The sequence below is a fragment of the Panthera uncia genome, assembly GCF_023721935.1.
Source record: "Panthera uncia isolate 11264 chromosome B2 unlocalized genomic scaffold, Puncia_PCG_1.0 HiC_scaffold_24, whole genome shotgun sequence".
NCBI lineage: Eukaryota > Metazoa > Chordata > Mammalia > Carnivora > Felidae > Panthera > Panthera uncia.
Window position 1 is genome coordinate 17,435,695 of NW_026057580.1, and position 16,752 is coordinate 17,452,446.

The 16,752-nt window shown below is 35.1% G+C and overlaps 1 protein-coding gene across 1 annotated transcript; it reads left to right on the plus strand.

The window, feature by feature from the left end:
- Positions 1–309: 309 nt before the first annotated feature.
- Positions 310–16,199, plus strand: CENPQ (centromere protein Q). The gene is made up of 10 exons (XM_049653797.1): positions 310–2,185; positions 2,778–2,991; positions 4,150–4,283; positions 5,022–5,070; positions 6,121–6,247; positions 6,815–6,883; positions 8,472–8,601; positions 13,517–13,636; positions 13,772–13,846; positions 15,052–16,199. The coding sequence occupies exons 3-10, from the start codon at positions 4,182–4,184 to the stop codon at positions 15,181–15,183; spliced, it is 804 nt and encodes a 267-aa protein (XP_049509754.1). The 5' UTR covers positions 310–2,185; positions 2,778–2,991; positions 4,150–4,181; the 3' UTR covers positions 15,184–16,199.
- Positions 16,200–16,752: the final 553 nt, after the last annotated feature.

The following is a 16,752-nucleotide window of genomic DNA, read 5'->3' on the forward strand; positions in this document are numbered from 1 at the left end:
ACCGCTAGGCTGTGGTTTCCTGTGGATCTAAAACGGCAAAATTTCGGGGGCGCCTGGGTGGCGCAGTCGGTTAAGCGTCCGACTTCAGCCAGGTCACGATCTCACGGTCCGTGAGTTCGAGCCCCGCGTCAGGCTCTGGGCTGATGGCTCAGAGCCTGGAGCCTGTTTCCGATTCTGTGTCTCCCTCTCTCTCTGTCCCTCCCCCGTTCATGCTCTGTCTCTCTCTGTCCCAAAAATAAATAAACGTTGAAAAAAAAAAAATTTAAAACGGCAAAATTTCTATTCCTTTTACATTTATATTAAAATTTCTATTCTAGTTCCTTTACAATTAGCCCAAAAGTGATAGAAAATTATGACAGTTCTTTATTGAATTCTTACTATGTTCTACGCATTTTACGTATTCTGTACAAAATTTTAGCTTCACAAAAACCTTTAATGTTGGTGCTTTTTAACCTTAACCCATTTTACCAGTGGGGAAATTGAACAACTTTACTTGCCTAAAATTGTACAGCTAGTTAAATGGCAGAGTCAAGATTGGGAACTAGGCCATTTATCCTTATCCCTGACTTGCTCTTGGCAGTGGTTCTCAATCTGATGTCCATTCCCACCAGGGGACAGTTTTAGTTGTCACAACTTGAGGGGCTGCAAAGAAAGGGTGCTTGCAAGTAGAGACCATAACTGCTGCTAAACATCTTACAATGCATCTCCCACAACAAAGAGTTACCTAACCATCCAAAATGTTGATAGTGCGGAGGTTGAGAAACTTTTTGCGCTATGGTTTAGTGCCTCAAATAGGTATCGATGAAAATGGTGCATCTCCTCTTGCCAGTAGTCAAAGACCAACTTTTATTTATTTATTTATTTATTTATTTATTTACTTTTAATCTGTCACAACTGATTCTTTTGTACAGTACAACCCAAAATTAATTACTAGTCAAACCCGTAGAGTATATAACACCAAGAATGAATGCTAGTAAACTTTGGGTGATATGATATATCAGTGGAAGTTCATGAATTGTAGCAAATGTACCACTCGGGTGTGGGATGTTGGTAGTGGAAGAGGCTGGGGGTAGTGAGTGGTTACAGAGGGTATATGGGTACTCTACATACTTGCTGCTTAATTTTGCTGTGAACCTAAAACGTCTCTAAAAAAGAAAGTGGTGTTTGTTTGTTTGTTTGTTTGTTTTTAATAAATTACTGGGAAAATGACATTTAAAAAGAAAAAACAGCCAATTATTTTATAATCAAGTTCAGCATACATAAAATTGTTGCCAAATTGCAATAAAAGTTTCTAAAGGGATACTGTCAGTTTCTATATTTAAAAGGACTGTCACAGTTTGTGAGTTAAATTTGGAGTAGCAGTAAATTGTATGTTCTTGAATAAAGAATATCAAGAAAAATTGATAAACAGAACCAAACTATACATAAGTGCCAGCTGAAAGTTAGAGACCATAAGAGCCCACAGACTTTTAGAGTGGAGTGGTGTGGTTAGGAGGCATGGAGAACAGGTGGTTCATGCTCTGGGAGGGTGGACGGAGGCAAGCGAGCAGCTCAGGTAGAGGGCATAGTGCATGCATACTCAAAGTGTGTTCAGGAAATCCTCAAATGTACTAGAGAGAGAGAGTCTTACAAGGAGTAGTGGGAGAAAAATATGGAGCTAGGCAGGGCTAGATTGTTCAGGACTGTAAATGGCATGGTAAAGAGTTTGGGTGTGGTATGCTAGGTATTGGGGAAGGATTTTTTTTTTTTTTTAACTTGAGAAAATAATTTATTTTGTTCCAGAATTTGGGATCAGAAACAACTTGGTAGGACTGACTCATATCTTTTCCATACAGGATCAGCTGCGGCATATTGATTGGCTCAGGTACATGCCAGGCTGGCAAGTTGGTGCTGGCTGCTTGTTGGGAGTTCAGCTGGGGATTTTGCCTGGGGCTTCAGTTCCTCCCCATGTTAGCCTTCCTTATAGCATGGTAGCTGGGTTCCTAGACCAAATATCCTAAACATGATGAAGTTGAAGCTGCTATTCTTTCCATGTTTAGGCCAGGAAACTGGTACAGAATCATTTCCACCGTATTCTATTGTTCAAACAGTAGAATGCCAGGATTTAAGATAAGGGAACATAGACTCCATCTCTCAATAATTGGAGTGAGAAGGAATTTGCACCATTTTTGACCTATCGGATGAAGTGAGTACTAAATTCCAGCCCTCTCTTGCTCCCTCGCCCAGATACTCTTCAGTGAACAACCTGTACTGCTGTATATATGGCAGCCTTCCAGGAGAGGTCCACAAGTGAAACTCTCACGTGGTTTGGCTTTTTTAAGTAGGGGAAGTATAAGGGCATGGATGACAAGTTGAGAAAATCGGGCATCTCAGAAATATAACACGAGAGACTAGGTGTAAATCACCACATTGTTCAAGAGCAGGGTAAAGTGTATTTTAACTTCCACGGCTTTTTGTCAACGATTTTACAAGTAGTCCTCAAGTGTAGTTGGTGATTGTTCAATTAATTATGTCTCACTATTTGTGTTAATCTTACTGAAAAAAAGCTTGAAACTCCACCTTTTAAAATTTGAAGAAATAGATTTATCCGAAGTACCTCCTTTATTATCTCTCAATCTGCGTGTATATTTAAACTCTAAAATTTTAAATGGTGACCGATACATATCTAACTGTATATGCCTAGAAAACATATATATGTAATGTATACACACACATATATGTATACCTCATTTTATCACACATTTTATCATACTTCACAGATACTGTGTTCTTTACAGATTGAAGGTTTGGCAATCCTGCATCAGCAAGTCTTTTGACTCCATTTTTCCAACAACATTTGCTCACTTCCTGTCTCTGTTACATTTTGGGAATTCTTGGAATATTTCAAACTTTTCCACTATTATGATATTTGTTTTGGTGATCAGTGATTGACTTGCTGAATGTTCAGATGATGGTTAGCATTTTTCAGCCATAAAGTATGTTTTAATTAAGGTATGTACATTGGTTGTTTTTTTAGACATAATGTTATTGCACACTTACTAGACTACAGTATAATGTAAACATAACTTTTACATCCAAATGAAACCAAAAATTTCATTTGACTCACTTTATTGCAATATTCATTTTATTGCAGTGGTCTAGAACAGAATCTGCAATATCTCCCAGGTATGTCTGCAAACACATTCACACACCCCTCCATGTATACTGTACCTAACTTCTATGCTACCTACTCCTTATGGTCTAATGCAAGAATAAACATCCTATTCCTCTGTTCCTTTTAACAGTGAAAAGTTTGGTGACTTACTAGTTAGTAGATAGGGAAAAGGAGTCATTCTAAATGTTGTCATTGACATCTTCATCCACTTCTGTGCCTGTTTGTAATTTGTGGGAGGACAGGGTAATCAGTATACTTCTGTGCTTTTTTAAAAGGCAAATAGCCCAGGCAGAGTTAGAGCTTAAATCCTTATGAGTGAATTTTCCACCTGAATTTCCACAACATAGATTCATAATATGATCCTAAAGATTATCTCCTTTCATAAGGAGAATGGAGAATATCTGTGACTAGAGTAAGACAATTTAATACCTTATATTTCCATTTTCTTGGATCTAAACATGGAGATAATGTTACTGTATTGAGGAAGTATAAAGTAAGAAATGCAAAAGCATTTTCACATAATTTTGTAAAGCCATAAAAATGGAAGATATTTTTAAGAATGAAATTGAATTAGACACACTTACTTTAATAATAACTGATGTTTGTTTTGAAATATGTTTAAATGTTCTAAAAACAATACTGTCCCAAAACTTTCATTACGATTTTTTTTTTTAATTTTTTTTTTCAACGTTTTTTATTTATTTTTGGGACAGAGAGAGACATAGCATGAACGGGGGAGGGGCAGAGAGAGAGGGAGACACAGAATCGGAAACAGGCTCCAGGCTCCGAGCCATCAGCCCAGAGCCTGACGCGGGGCTCGAACTCACGGACCGCGAGATCGTGACCTGGCTGAAGTCGGACGCTTAACCGACTGCGCCACCCAGGCGCCCCCATTACGATTTTTTTAAAGCAAATTTGGAACATGTATAGGTAGCTCTTTTTAACAAAATTTGTTATGTAGGCTTAAGCTTTTCTGTGTCCTTTTATCTTTCCAGACTTTTTGTTATGATTGTTCTGTTTAATCAAGATGTCTAACAAAGCAGGGGCTTCCAAGAAAAGATCTCAACAGTTAAAAAAAAACCCAAAACGAAAAACTGATGATGAAGAAGTGGAGTTACCAGAGAGAAAGGTAATAAAAATACTGAGTTTATCATTTAGAACTTTGTGATTGAAAGTATCATCTGTTCTATGTGAAGGAATATGTGAAGACTAAAAGGCAGTTTTACTACAAATTGTAGTAATTCATACTATGTGGGAGCTGTTGCAATATGATTTGTAAAAGTTCTCAGATGAAAATTATGTATTTCAATTTCCAAAGATATTGATCAGAGAATTATTTGCAGGAAGGGGTAATGGGGCATTGCTAAGGTTTAAATGTGAAGACTAGGAATAAAGTGTATAGAGATTCTATGTTAAAAGGAAAATCTGTGAGTTAGGAGAAGATATATTTATAATCATAGAGAAAAATTACTTTGGGAGAAATTAGCTTCTGTCTACCATCATTGTGCCCCTCTCTTCCAAAATTTTTATTATAAAATAATTTTAAAAATGTATTTTTCCCTATGTTTTTTTGTAGGTGAAGTATATAACACTATTTCACAGGCAAAATGACTAACAATTTCTTTAAAACATTCTTTGACATTGTATGGAATTCTGCTGTACATTATCACCATTGTCCAGGAATTGCTTTAGTATATCTGCTGCCTGTGATAAATACACACTCTTGTTCTGCAGAAGTGGCAATCTACTTTTTTCCATCTTGTCGGAAGATATATGGATACTCTTCGACGTACATGACAAATATATATCAAAAACGCTATCTTTTTACCTGATGCTTAATTATGTGTGCATGTGTTTTTTCCTTTAGGTTAGAAACACAGCAAAAAATAAAAATCCAAAGCATCTGCCTTCTGAAGGTATTTATTTTCTCTAGCTTATTTAACTTGTCTGTCGGTCTCAATACTATCTGTATTCATGAAAAAATTCTCAGCATCTTGTTTATGAGTTCTGGAAAAGATAGTGATAAACAGCTGCATTCTCATTTTTGCAAGAATAAGTAGTACTTGTTAGTCAGTTATTTTCTTCAACTGAAATTTTACTTACCACCTCTAGCAAAATATTGTGTAGGATTCTAAATTGATAGGAACTAGAAAAAACCGGTGTCCCATAGTCTGAATTATTACTGATTTGTGACATGGAGACACATGATTTCTCTACTGATTTCTCTTTAAAACAGATATGCTTCTGTCCTACCACCATTGTATAGATTAGTTTGGAGCTACTGTCCAATTTTGTTTGGAGTAAATTAGTTTGGAGCAGTCATCTTTACTTAAGCATCACTTCTTTGAGGAATTCCCTGCGTCTTCTCACCAAGACCAAGCTAGGTCCTCTGGTTTTATATTACTGTAGTGCACATAGTACATAGAACTTTTTCTTTTGTAATGTTTTGCATACTTCTAATTATAATTATTTTATCTCCCTTCTCTCCAGAACTAATCTTCAGAGGAGCCAGTAGCATATCTCCTTTGTTTATCCCTTATAAGTAGAACAACATCAACAACCTAGGAGACCCTGAATATTTTGTTCCAGTTGCCATTCAACATTTGGTAGAAATAGTTTCTAGTCTTCTCAATGAAGCTCTTTAATTTATATCATTTCTGGGAACCAGACTTTTATATTGAATCCTAATAAGTGTAGCCTGGTTCTTCATTTAGAATTGTCTTGGGTTTGCATCTGCAATGTCAGCTACTAATATTTTAGCTAACATAATAATAGACAGCATATTCATATTTGACACTTGACATATTATGGCTGTGCAATAAAAAAGAAGTTAAACGATTCCTGCAGTTTTATAATATTTTGGTTCTTGTAATTCTATTAGCTTTTTAAAGTAAATTTATACTTGAAACTCTTCCTAAGTAAAAACATAAAACTTTGAGATTGACCAGAGTCTCTTTTCTCACCAGTAACAGGACAAACAGAGCATACTAATCTAAAACGGGTAAAGGTAGCATTCAACAAGAGAAAAACCTGGCAGCCTCTTTCAAAGAGGAGCAGAGAGCATTTACAAGCTATGATGGAATCAGTAATAATGTAAGTATGAAATTTTTTCACTCCTGATTTGTACTCAAATGTTTCCTACAAACGGTATCCTTTTAACTGTCATTATTTGTTTTATGGTGGTAGGGTATTTTTCTCTTTCAGAAGAAGATACACGTAATGTCTTGTGATGCTATTAGCCTTAAGCAAGAAGTCTTTATTAATTTCAAAAGCTTATCATTCCATCAAAGAAAGAAAAACAAAGCCTATGTGGCATAACTTGTTATTTGTAAACTTTAAAGTTGTTCCCTCACTAGGGATATTTAGGAAGAAGTTGAGTTGAATTGGCACTATATGTAAGCTACCATCATGCTAAAGGGGATATAAAGATGGATTCTGCCATCAAGAAACTGAACTCATCTAAATTAATTACAATAATAAAATGTAATAAAAAGAATTTTGATTCTATCTCTGCTTAAAATGTATTTAACATAAAATAAAAAGTGATTGATTCTTCCTGGCTAGTAAGAGACACATGAAAGAAATCAGAGAGAAAAAAGTAAACATTGTATTAGTTGTATTTCAAACTACTACTTATTCAATATCTTTTTTCTTTTCCAGAACAATTTTGAGTAACAATATTAGAGAACATGAACAAGTTCAGTATCATCTTAACTATCTAAAGAAAAGGTAATATAGTTATGCAATAGAAAATTGTTAGAACATAATTAGTAAAAATCTGATCTGTTCCTATGTTACCAGAACAGACATTTGTGGGATATAAAGTTTTTCTTTCATACTGAGTTTTCGTTGTTGTTGTTGTTTTTGCTTCTATTGTTTTAAGAAGATGAACAATTTGGAAATGTATATTCTAAACTGCTGCTGCATGTAATTCTGAAGTTAAGAGAATTTATTAAGAAGAGTCTGAAAATCACAAAATGCCTACTTCTACAGTTCATTGTTTTGTATTGGGATTTGAAAAAATATTTTGTCAATTTTAACTCCCTTCATGTTGAGCAATTCGAAGTTAGCAGTTTACCGTTCTTATCTGGTATTTTTTGGAAGATGAGTTTTGGTTTCCACTCTTGTTAAAACCCTACAAATCTTAAGTTGTAGGGTTTTGGAGAATGCCAAAATGCTGCTGCTAGGTAAAAGCAACCAAATTTAGATTTTCCTCCTTGATTTCTTCCTCGAATTCAAGAATCAAATCTAGGAAAGCTGTATTGCTCCCTGCTACAAGTGAGGGTAGTAATAGGTTAGTTTCTATTGGTGATCTAATCAACCTGGTTTGAAGGAGGCTTTCTTAGCCTTGTTTTGTTAATTTTTTTCTGTTTTTAATGTTTTTTTATCTTTTTGTTTTTAATTTGTTCTTTAATTTTTTTCCTTTATATATTTAGAAAGGATTTCTTAACTTTAATATTGAATAGTATTTATGATGATAGTACTTTTGACAAAGCACTCTATTTTTTGAATGTTTATTTATTTTTGAGAGAAAGAGAGACATAGCGGGAGAGGGTCAGAGAGAAGTAGACACAGAATCCAGAGCAGGCTCCAGGCTCTGAGCTGTCAGCACAGAGTGTAACACTGGGCTCGAACTCATGAAACACAAGATCATGACCTGAGCCAAAGTCAGACACTTAACCAGTTGAACCACCCAGGCGCCTCTGAACAAAGCACTTTAATCTTAATGTTTTATTTGCCTTAAACTCTATGGCACTCACTTATCTTCAAAGCCGTTGTTAGAGTAACTGATATAGAAGTTCTTTTTCATTGGTTACATTGTCTGAGACAACTGAAATATAGCATCCAGGGTCATAATTATGACTTACAGAGTAGTGTTCCATCTTTTATCCAACAATCACAATAACCGATAGAATTATGTGCTATAATAGTCCAGGAAACACTTTCAGAAGATACAAGGAAAGTTTTACTTTAAAATATGTATAAATGAAATTGTATAAAAATTAAATTGTATAAATAAATGTATATAATACAATTAATTGTTAAATATGTAAAATAGAATTTTTTCCTTTTATGAAGCAGCTTAAGTGCCCTATGATTTGAGATAAATCTTAATAAATTGAAAGGTTTAAAGATGATGTCTTGGCTTTTTATGGGTGACTCACTGCTAATGTTAGCCACTGTTAATAAAAGAATATTATAGCCCTTGGGAATATGAGGTCAGAGAAGAGATGGCAACAGTACTTCAAACAGAACAAAACCAAAAATAATGGTACTAAAAAAGTAAATATAATTATGTTTTTATTTTATCCCTAAGATTGCTACAACTGTGTGAAAATCTTAAAGTCCCTCCCAAAAAGCTGAAAGATTTAACTAATGTGTCAAGTCTACTGAAAATGGAAAGGGCAGAGCACAGAGCTAATGAAGAAGGTCTGGCATTATTGCAGGTATGATATTTGAACAGGGAGTCCGTAATTAGAGAGTTAGGAGAAAGGGGAAGAAAACAAGAAATTTTTTTAATTATCATGATATTCTCTGAGTAATGAATACTGATATTAGAACAAGTAATTCATTAAATTATTATTATTATTTTTATTATTATTAGTCAAAGCAGAAACTTTGCCTAAACTTTGGGCCTCTAAAGTTAAAAGTACTTCTAATATATTAATGATTAGCAATTCTGTTTTTTTATCTGACTTTAACTGAACTACTACTTTGGATTATCAAATTACAGGAGGTCATCACTAAATGCTATAGAATTTCAAAACATATTAGTTTTTCCATTCTGTATATGGTACTTATTGACAAGAAGAGCATGGTCATCATTATTATTGTTGTTTATTATCATTATAGCTAACATGTAATGAGGGCTCTCTATGTTCTAGGCACTACTCTAGGCACTTATAGTTATATCCCTTAATTCTAAAAATGACTTAAAGAGGTCTATGCCATGTGATCTCATTTTACAAATGTGAAAAATGGAGACATCCAATACTTTTAGCTAAAACTTACACATATTGCTTCAAGTTATGATGTAGACCTTAGCCCAACTTCAAATTCTGATTCTTGATCATTTTCTTGTAGAAGGTAATGGGAGATAACATTGGGTATCATGATTAACTTCAGACTTTTAATTAGTCGATATTTGAACATTTAAGAAAAGCAAACTTAGGGGGCTTATTAAATAGTTAGACGTTATATCCCTTAGCCACTTCAGAGCAGTTCGTGGGTAATGGCGCATAGGTCTTTGTTAGCAATTCAGAAAATACAGTTTGGGTGGTAGTTTATGCAAGGAATGTGCATGTCCAAGGATTTCTAATAATTCAGAATTCACATTTTATTCTGGTTTTTCCATACAATCAACATTGGATGGATTTGATTCTGAGCAACAAATTTACATATATTATAAATTAATGAAATGTATATAATTTACATATATTATAAATTAATGAATTATATACGTTTTAAATAGAAACTCCACTTCCTTCATGGTGTGAGATGATAACCAAGTTTTTATCCCACTGTTACTACTTTTTAAGAGTATATTTTCACTACTGATATAGTTCCACCATGTAATGAGCACCTGGATGACATTTATACAGGTTATTTTTTTAATTTCAGCTTTCTTGGCCTATAATCTTAAGATATTTGAAGCGTACATTATAGTGACTTGATATATGTACACTTTGTGAAAGCATTCATTCCCTCATCTGGTAAATTCACACATCATCACCTCACATGATTTTTTTATTTTGTGTGTGGTAAGAACATTTAAGTTCTCTCAGCAAATTTTAAGTGTACAGTATGGTGTTGTCAGTTATAATCACCTTGTTTCACACTAGGTCGTCACACCTCATTCATCTTATAGCTGAAAATTTGTACCCTTTACTAACCTCTCCCCATTTCCTCCATCCCCCCAGGCCCTGGTAACCACTTTGTTACTCTTTTTTGTGAGTTTGACTTTTTTTTTTTTTAAGGTGATTTTAAAGTAAATGATGGCAAATGTTATCTTAACATTTAATATTTGCATAAACCACTTGAAAGTGATCAAACATAGTAAATGATACTGTGATTTTTATAATACTTAGAAGCATTTCTGTTTTACAGCAAAAACTGGACCTCCATATGCCAAAAGGGTAAATAGAGTTAAATGGAAAAAACTGTTTTCTCTGTACTCAGCACCCCTGACACCAAATGCGTGGGTTTTCCACGAAGCACTTTTCCAGTTCTCTGCAGACACCAACTAGGTGTCCTACAATTTCATTCAATTCTGACACTATCTGAAATTAGTACAGACCCCACAGGTTAAGGGCTCAGTATCACAAGACTGCCCCCCACTTCAGATGACAGTTGCCATCCACTCCTGTACTTCTGACCAACCAAGTACAAATCAGGTATTGCCATGACCCTCTCCTCACTTTCAGTAATTTGCTAGAACAGCTTACAGAATTCAGGAAGTCACTTTACTTACTATTACCCGTTCATTATAAAGGATACATTCAAGAACAGCTAAATGGAAGAGATACATAGGGCAGGGTATAGGGGAAGGGTGTTGCCCTCCCAGCACCCCAACGTGTTTGCTAACCTAGAAGCTCTCTGAACCCAGTGTTTACAGTTTTTATGGAAGCTTCATCACGTGAGCATAACTGAATCTCCAGCCCCTTTCCCCTTCTCAGGAGATCGAGGAGTGGGGCTAAAAGTTCCAACCCTGTACTGACATGATGGGTTGCTCTGGCAACCAGACTCTGTCCTCTCTAAATCATTCATTATTAGCATAAACTCAGGTAAGGTTGAAAGGGGCTTATTATGAATAGAAAAGATGCTACTGTCACCCCAATCACTCAGCAGATTACAAGGATTTTAGAGGCTCTGTGCCAGAAACCAGGGATGAAGACCAAATACATATTTTTTATATCACAACATTACAACAGTCTTGGTTTTGCTTGCTTAATATTCAGTTACTCAATGGAAGCACTGTTGGCATTTTGGTATAAGAGTTCTTCATTGATATAATAGAGCCTTTGAACTAGGAGTTTGTAGGTTTTGTCTGTATCCATCAGTTTTCCGCTGTGTGTCTTAGAACCGCTGCTTTTCCCCACTGTAGCCTAGAGTTATTCTTGATGGTGACTTTCCAAAACCTGTATCAGCTGATGAGTAACAAGTTGTATTCATGCAACAACAGTGTGTTCATTGAGCTCTCTCACTCCGTGATGATACTAGGGAAAAGGCAGTCAGCAAAGTCTTGGAGTGACTCTGAGAAGGTGGTAAAAGATCTGCTGGGCCTTAGTGTTTTAATCTCTGTGGATCTCTGCCTAAGAACAGAACCATAGAATTTCACAACCAAAGTTAACGTAAGAAAATATACAAATAAGGACAAAAAATATCCACAGATAACAAAAGCATACCAAAAACATGTGTTCACAAAACAGATGAACACTAACCTAATTGTCAAGCAAACAAAGAAATTCAGAAAAACTATAGAGGGTATGGAAAAAATGATTAATCAGGATTAGAGATACCAAAAACTGCAGCTACAGAATTCAGGGAAGAATTAAAAGTAAGTAAAAGAAAGAAACCTTTCAGGTGTACAGACTAAATTAGAAGGAGAATTAAACACAACAGATAATGCTTACAATAAACAAAATAAAGATAAAATTTTAAGAATCAAAAAGAAACATGGAAATTTTTAAAGGTATTGAGAAAAAGTGACAAATGTAAGAGCTCAGCAAAGAAGATATGGCATAGGTAGGGTAGGAATACCCAAAGAAGATAACCAAAGCAATGCAACAAAATAATTTTTTAATTACAATGGAAATTTGTAGTCCTATTAATACTGTTTTCTGTATTCAGTGCTGTTATTCATTTCCTCTGGGTTGGGTCATATGGTGGCCCCCAAAATGAGATGCCCAAGTCCTAACCCTGGAACCTGCGAATGTGACCTTATTTGGAAAGAGTCTTCCCAGATATAATTAAGGATCTCGAGATCATCCTGGATTATCTTGGGTGGGCCCTCAATCCAAAGACAGTTGTCTAGTAAAGAGACAAAAGTGGCCTTATGCGGAGACGTGGAGGAAATGTCTGTGTGGGGAAAAAAAAAAAAATGCAGAAATTGGAGTGCTGTAGCCATAGAAGCCAGAAGAACCAAGAGAGGATTCTCCCTTAGATATTCCAGAGGGATCTGGAATCTGCCCTGCCAACACCTTGCTTTGGACATCTGCCTTCAAGAACTGTGAGAGAATAAATTTCTGTTTTAAGCCACCAACTTTGTGTTTGTTATGGCAGGAAGGGAATACATGCACCTTACATATAGTGGTATTGGACAGCACTCTTCAAAATCCAAAAGCCAAGTCACAGGAAATTCAGGGCTGAGGAACAGGTGAAACTTGACCAGCAAATGCTAGAAAGCAAACTCTCTAGTTTCTAGTACAAGTAAACTGGAAGTAACCAAAAAAATTGGAGTGGAAAACAAGAGATGAAAAGAGACTTCCTTCATATGCACTTATTATAATGACCAGAATCTAGAACATGGAAAACAATAAATGCAGACAAGGATGTGGAGCAACAGAACTCTAGCTGGTGGGAATGCTAAATGGTACAGCACTTGGGAATACGGTTTGGCAGCGTCTTAAACAAAATGAAACCTACTCTTACCACACAATCCAGCAGTCACGCTCCTTGGTATATTGCATATGGGTGTTTGTGGTAGCTTTTATTCATAATTGCCAAAAGTTGGAAAAGTCCAAGATGTCCTTCAGTAGGCAAATAGATAAACTGTGGCACATCAGACAATATTATTCACCACTAAAAAGAAATGAGCTATTAAGCCCTAATGAGACATGGAGGAACCTTAAATGCATATTATAAAAGAAACCAAACTGAAAAGGCTACACATACTGTATTATTGCAACTATATAACATGACAGTGCTCCAGAAGTGGGAAAACTGGAGAATAGAAAGATGAGTGATTGCCAGGTTTGTGTGGTGGGGATAGAGATGAACAGGCAAAGCACAGATTTTTAGGCCATCAGTCCTGGGGCTCTGCCACATTTGCACGGATCTTCCAGGATCTCTGATTGTAGCAGTTTTGCCTAGTTTTTGAGGAAATACTCTTGTACATGGGGTATATATATCTCCTTGTTCCAGGGAAATTAAGTTTCCTTACAATGCATTATTATATTGGTAAATTAGTTTCTAGGAAGTCTACTTTTTGAAAGAAAAAAAAAGAAATATACCGGTTTCTTCCAAAAGTGTTTCAGTGTATGAGATATTTTTTTTAAATATGTATATGTATATCAATACCTATTTGGGTTTCAATTAATAATATATTCAGTTTAAAATATTAACTTTTTATTTCGGACTCAGGAGGAAATAGATAAAATACTAGAGACCATAGAGTCAATGACTGGGAGTATTCACAGCCTAAAGAACAAAATTCAAATTCTGACAAGTGAGGTGGAAGAAGAGGAAGAGAAAGTAAAACAGGTAATTGCTTAATAATGTATTGCTAGAGTGTGGATAAAAGTTTTAATGCTTACTTTCCACCAAGACAACTTTTGAATGTAAGAAGAGAGAAATCAGCCTTTTGAAATAATCTGTAGCTTTCTTTTTCAACTTTAGAAATTTCAGATAGATAGTGGGGTACTCTGTCTTCCAGAACTTTCTCAGAAGAGTCTCAAAGCTCCCACACTTCAGGTAAATGCCAATTTACCATATCAACTATGTCACCAGTTATGAATTGCATATATAAAACCATAATATCCTTTTCTTTTTTTTAAACAAATGAAATACATAAGTTTTTAGTAAACATTATTTTTCTCATTTGACAAAATGGTTTGAACATCTTTCTTTGTGAGCGTCTTGTAGATCTGTCTCATTCTTGTCAATAGCTTTATAACATCCCATTATATGAATATACCATTCCATAATTTGTGAATTACTAAAATGAAGACTATTTGCAATTATTTGCTCAGTACACCCTTATACATACATCTTTACATATTTGTGTGGTCATAAGTGTAGGATAGATTTCTGGAAGTAAATTCCAATAGTTGAGTTTATGCTTCTAAAAATGGCCTATAACTCTTCATAAAATAGTGCTGTGTTATTTGTAGCCGACTATACGCTGGTATCTGCCTTCACAGGTTCCCAGTAGGTATTATAGTGTAAATGTTTATAATAGGGCACCTGGGTGACTCAGTCGGTTAAGTATCCAATTCTTGATTTCAGCTCGGGTCATGATCTCATGATTTGTGAGATCAAGCCCCCTGTCAGGGCGGATCCTGCTTGGGACTCTTTCTCTCCCTCTTTCTCTGCCCCTCCCCACGCATGCTCATTCCCTCTCTCTCTCTCAAAATAAATAAACTTTAAAAAATAACAATTTAAAATAGGCTTATGTATAATCCATTTAGGGTGAAAGGAGAGGAAATGGGCAGAGGGAAAACAGAATAATACAAATTTGAAAGAGCAGAAATAAGTTGATGAGTACTGAAGTTTGGATGATGGATATATGAGGCTTTGTACCATTTTCTCTAACATACATTTGACATTTCTTATAATAAAAGATTAAAAACTAATTATATGGGTGAATATGGTCAAAAAGTATAAACTTCCAGTTATGAAATCAATGTGAGGATATAATGTAGAACACAGTAACTAGTCAATAATACTGTACTGTATATTTGAAAGTTGCTAAGAGAGTAAATCTTAGAAGTTCACATCACAGGAAGAATTTGTAGCTATGTATGGTGATAATTGTTAACTAGACTCATTGTGGTGATCGTTTTGCAGAATATATAAATACTACATCATTGTGTTGTATACCTGAAATTAATGTTCTATGTCAATTATATCTCAATTTTTTTTTTTTTAATTTTAAACTAATTCTGTTATACCCACAGAAAGAAATTCTGACGTTAATTCCAAACCATAATGCTCTTCTGAAGGACTTGGATGTTCTCCATAATTCATCCCAGATGAAAAATATGTTAACTTTCATTGAAGAAGCCTATAAGAGACTGGATGCCTCTTAATGAGGTTTTTTTTTTTTTAGACTGGTCCATATTAATTTAATGTCTATGAATTTATAAAACTGTTACTTGTGATGATATTGCAGAGGGTGAGTCTTCTTCAGGATGTATTTCCAATGCACACTTAAAATTAGCCTTATAGATCTGTTAGCATCTAATGTCCTAAAAACTGTTTTGAGTAGTTGCCAAAACTGGGAACTCACATTTCTGTTGCTGTATCTCTGGTTATTTGCCTGAAGCCATGAAACAAGGAACAGTCACAATCTAATGATTTACAGTGACTGAATTGAACTCATTTATTGGCTAGTGCAGTGGAAATGTGGTACTGTCATATATAAGGTGTGTGTAGTAGCTGGTACATAGAAACACAATTGTTTGCTAGCATTATTATCCTTTAGCTCATGACTTGCATTTTCTGTGTGGTTATCTGGAACTTGAGAAATCCCGAAATGCCTTAATTCTTTTACATAACTCCCTGGAGTTTTGTGGCATAATTAAGATTTGCCAGGTGTCTTTGCCTTTGGAGGTAGCATGACCATATTTCTTTGGTTGGGTTATTGACTAGATGTAGAATATTTTCCACTGTCATCAAAGCATACTTTATCTAAAAGAAACCTAAGCACATTTATCCCTTAAAAGAAAAATCAAACAAAAAACCCTTTCTATAAACCTTTTCTCATTGTAGTAATAAGTATATGTGTGTGTGTGTATATATATATATATATATATATATATATGAGTAAATTATCATTTGAATATATTAAAAGTCTTTTCTGTACACTACAGTATATTGTCTGATTTGCTTTTATTTATTTGTAAAATAAAATAACAAATAAATGTAATTTCTTGGGGCACCTGGATGGCTCAGTTGTTTCAGTGTCCGACTTTGGCTCAGGTCATAATCTCACAGCTCATGACTTTGAGCCCCACATAGGGCTCTGTGCTGACAGTTCAGAGGCTGGAGCCTGCTTCACATTCTGTGTCTCCCTCTCTCTCTGCCCCTTTCCCACTCATGCTCTGTTTTTTTCTCTTTGTCGAAAATAAATAAACAGTAAAAAATTTTTTTAAAATAACTGCAATTTCTCATTAATTTTCTTTCTAGCCTAGACGATCTTGTCAGTTAAGGTAGAAGGTGCCATAACTGTGTTGATATCCTCCAGGCAGAAACACAACCTTAGTTAAACAAGTTCCAACTAAAGCTCATTGCAGTAAGGGAGACCACACTGTCATGTGGAACCCTAGGGAGCTTTAGTGAAAGAGTCAAAAGCAATATCCTTTTAGGAAATAATGGTCAAGGAGAACATTAATAGATCTTAGAGGAAGTCTTCAAGAAAGGAAACCTGCGGTGCAGCGTTTAAAGAAAACATTTCGCTATACTTGGGACTGCCTGCTAAGTGCCAGGCAAAGGAACTAAAAGTGCAAGGTAATACAAAATCTGTAAAGCCCCTCACTTGGAAACTTGGAACTTTTGCTTTTAGAGTGACAAATAGAGCCCCAACTTACAGATCTTTCTCATTAATCACGATGTTTATAATAGCTTTTGATGGGAAAGACGAGTTAATTAAATGTCTG

What these genes read in the sequence shown, in the direction of transcription:
- CENPQ (XM_049653797.1), top strand. Translation starts at nt 4,182, where the DNA reads ATGTCTAACAAAGCAGGGGCTTCCAAGAAAAGATCTCAACAGTTAAAA. An exon ending in CTTAACTATCTAAAGAAAAG is followed by an intron (nt 6,884 to 8,471) that starts GTAATATAGTTA and finishes TTTATCCCTAAG; the next exon opens with ATTGCTACAACTGTGTGAAA. An exon ending in AAGGTCTGGCATTATTGCAG is followed by an intron (nt 8,602 to 13,516) that starts GTATGATATTTG and finishes TTTCGGACTCAG; the next exon opens with GAGGAAATAGATAAAATACT.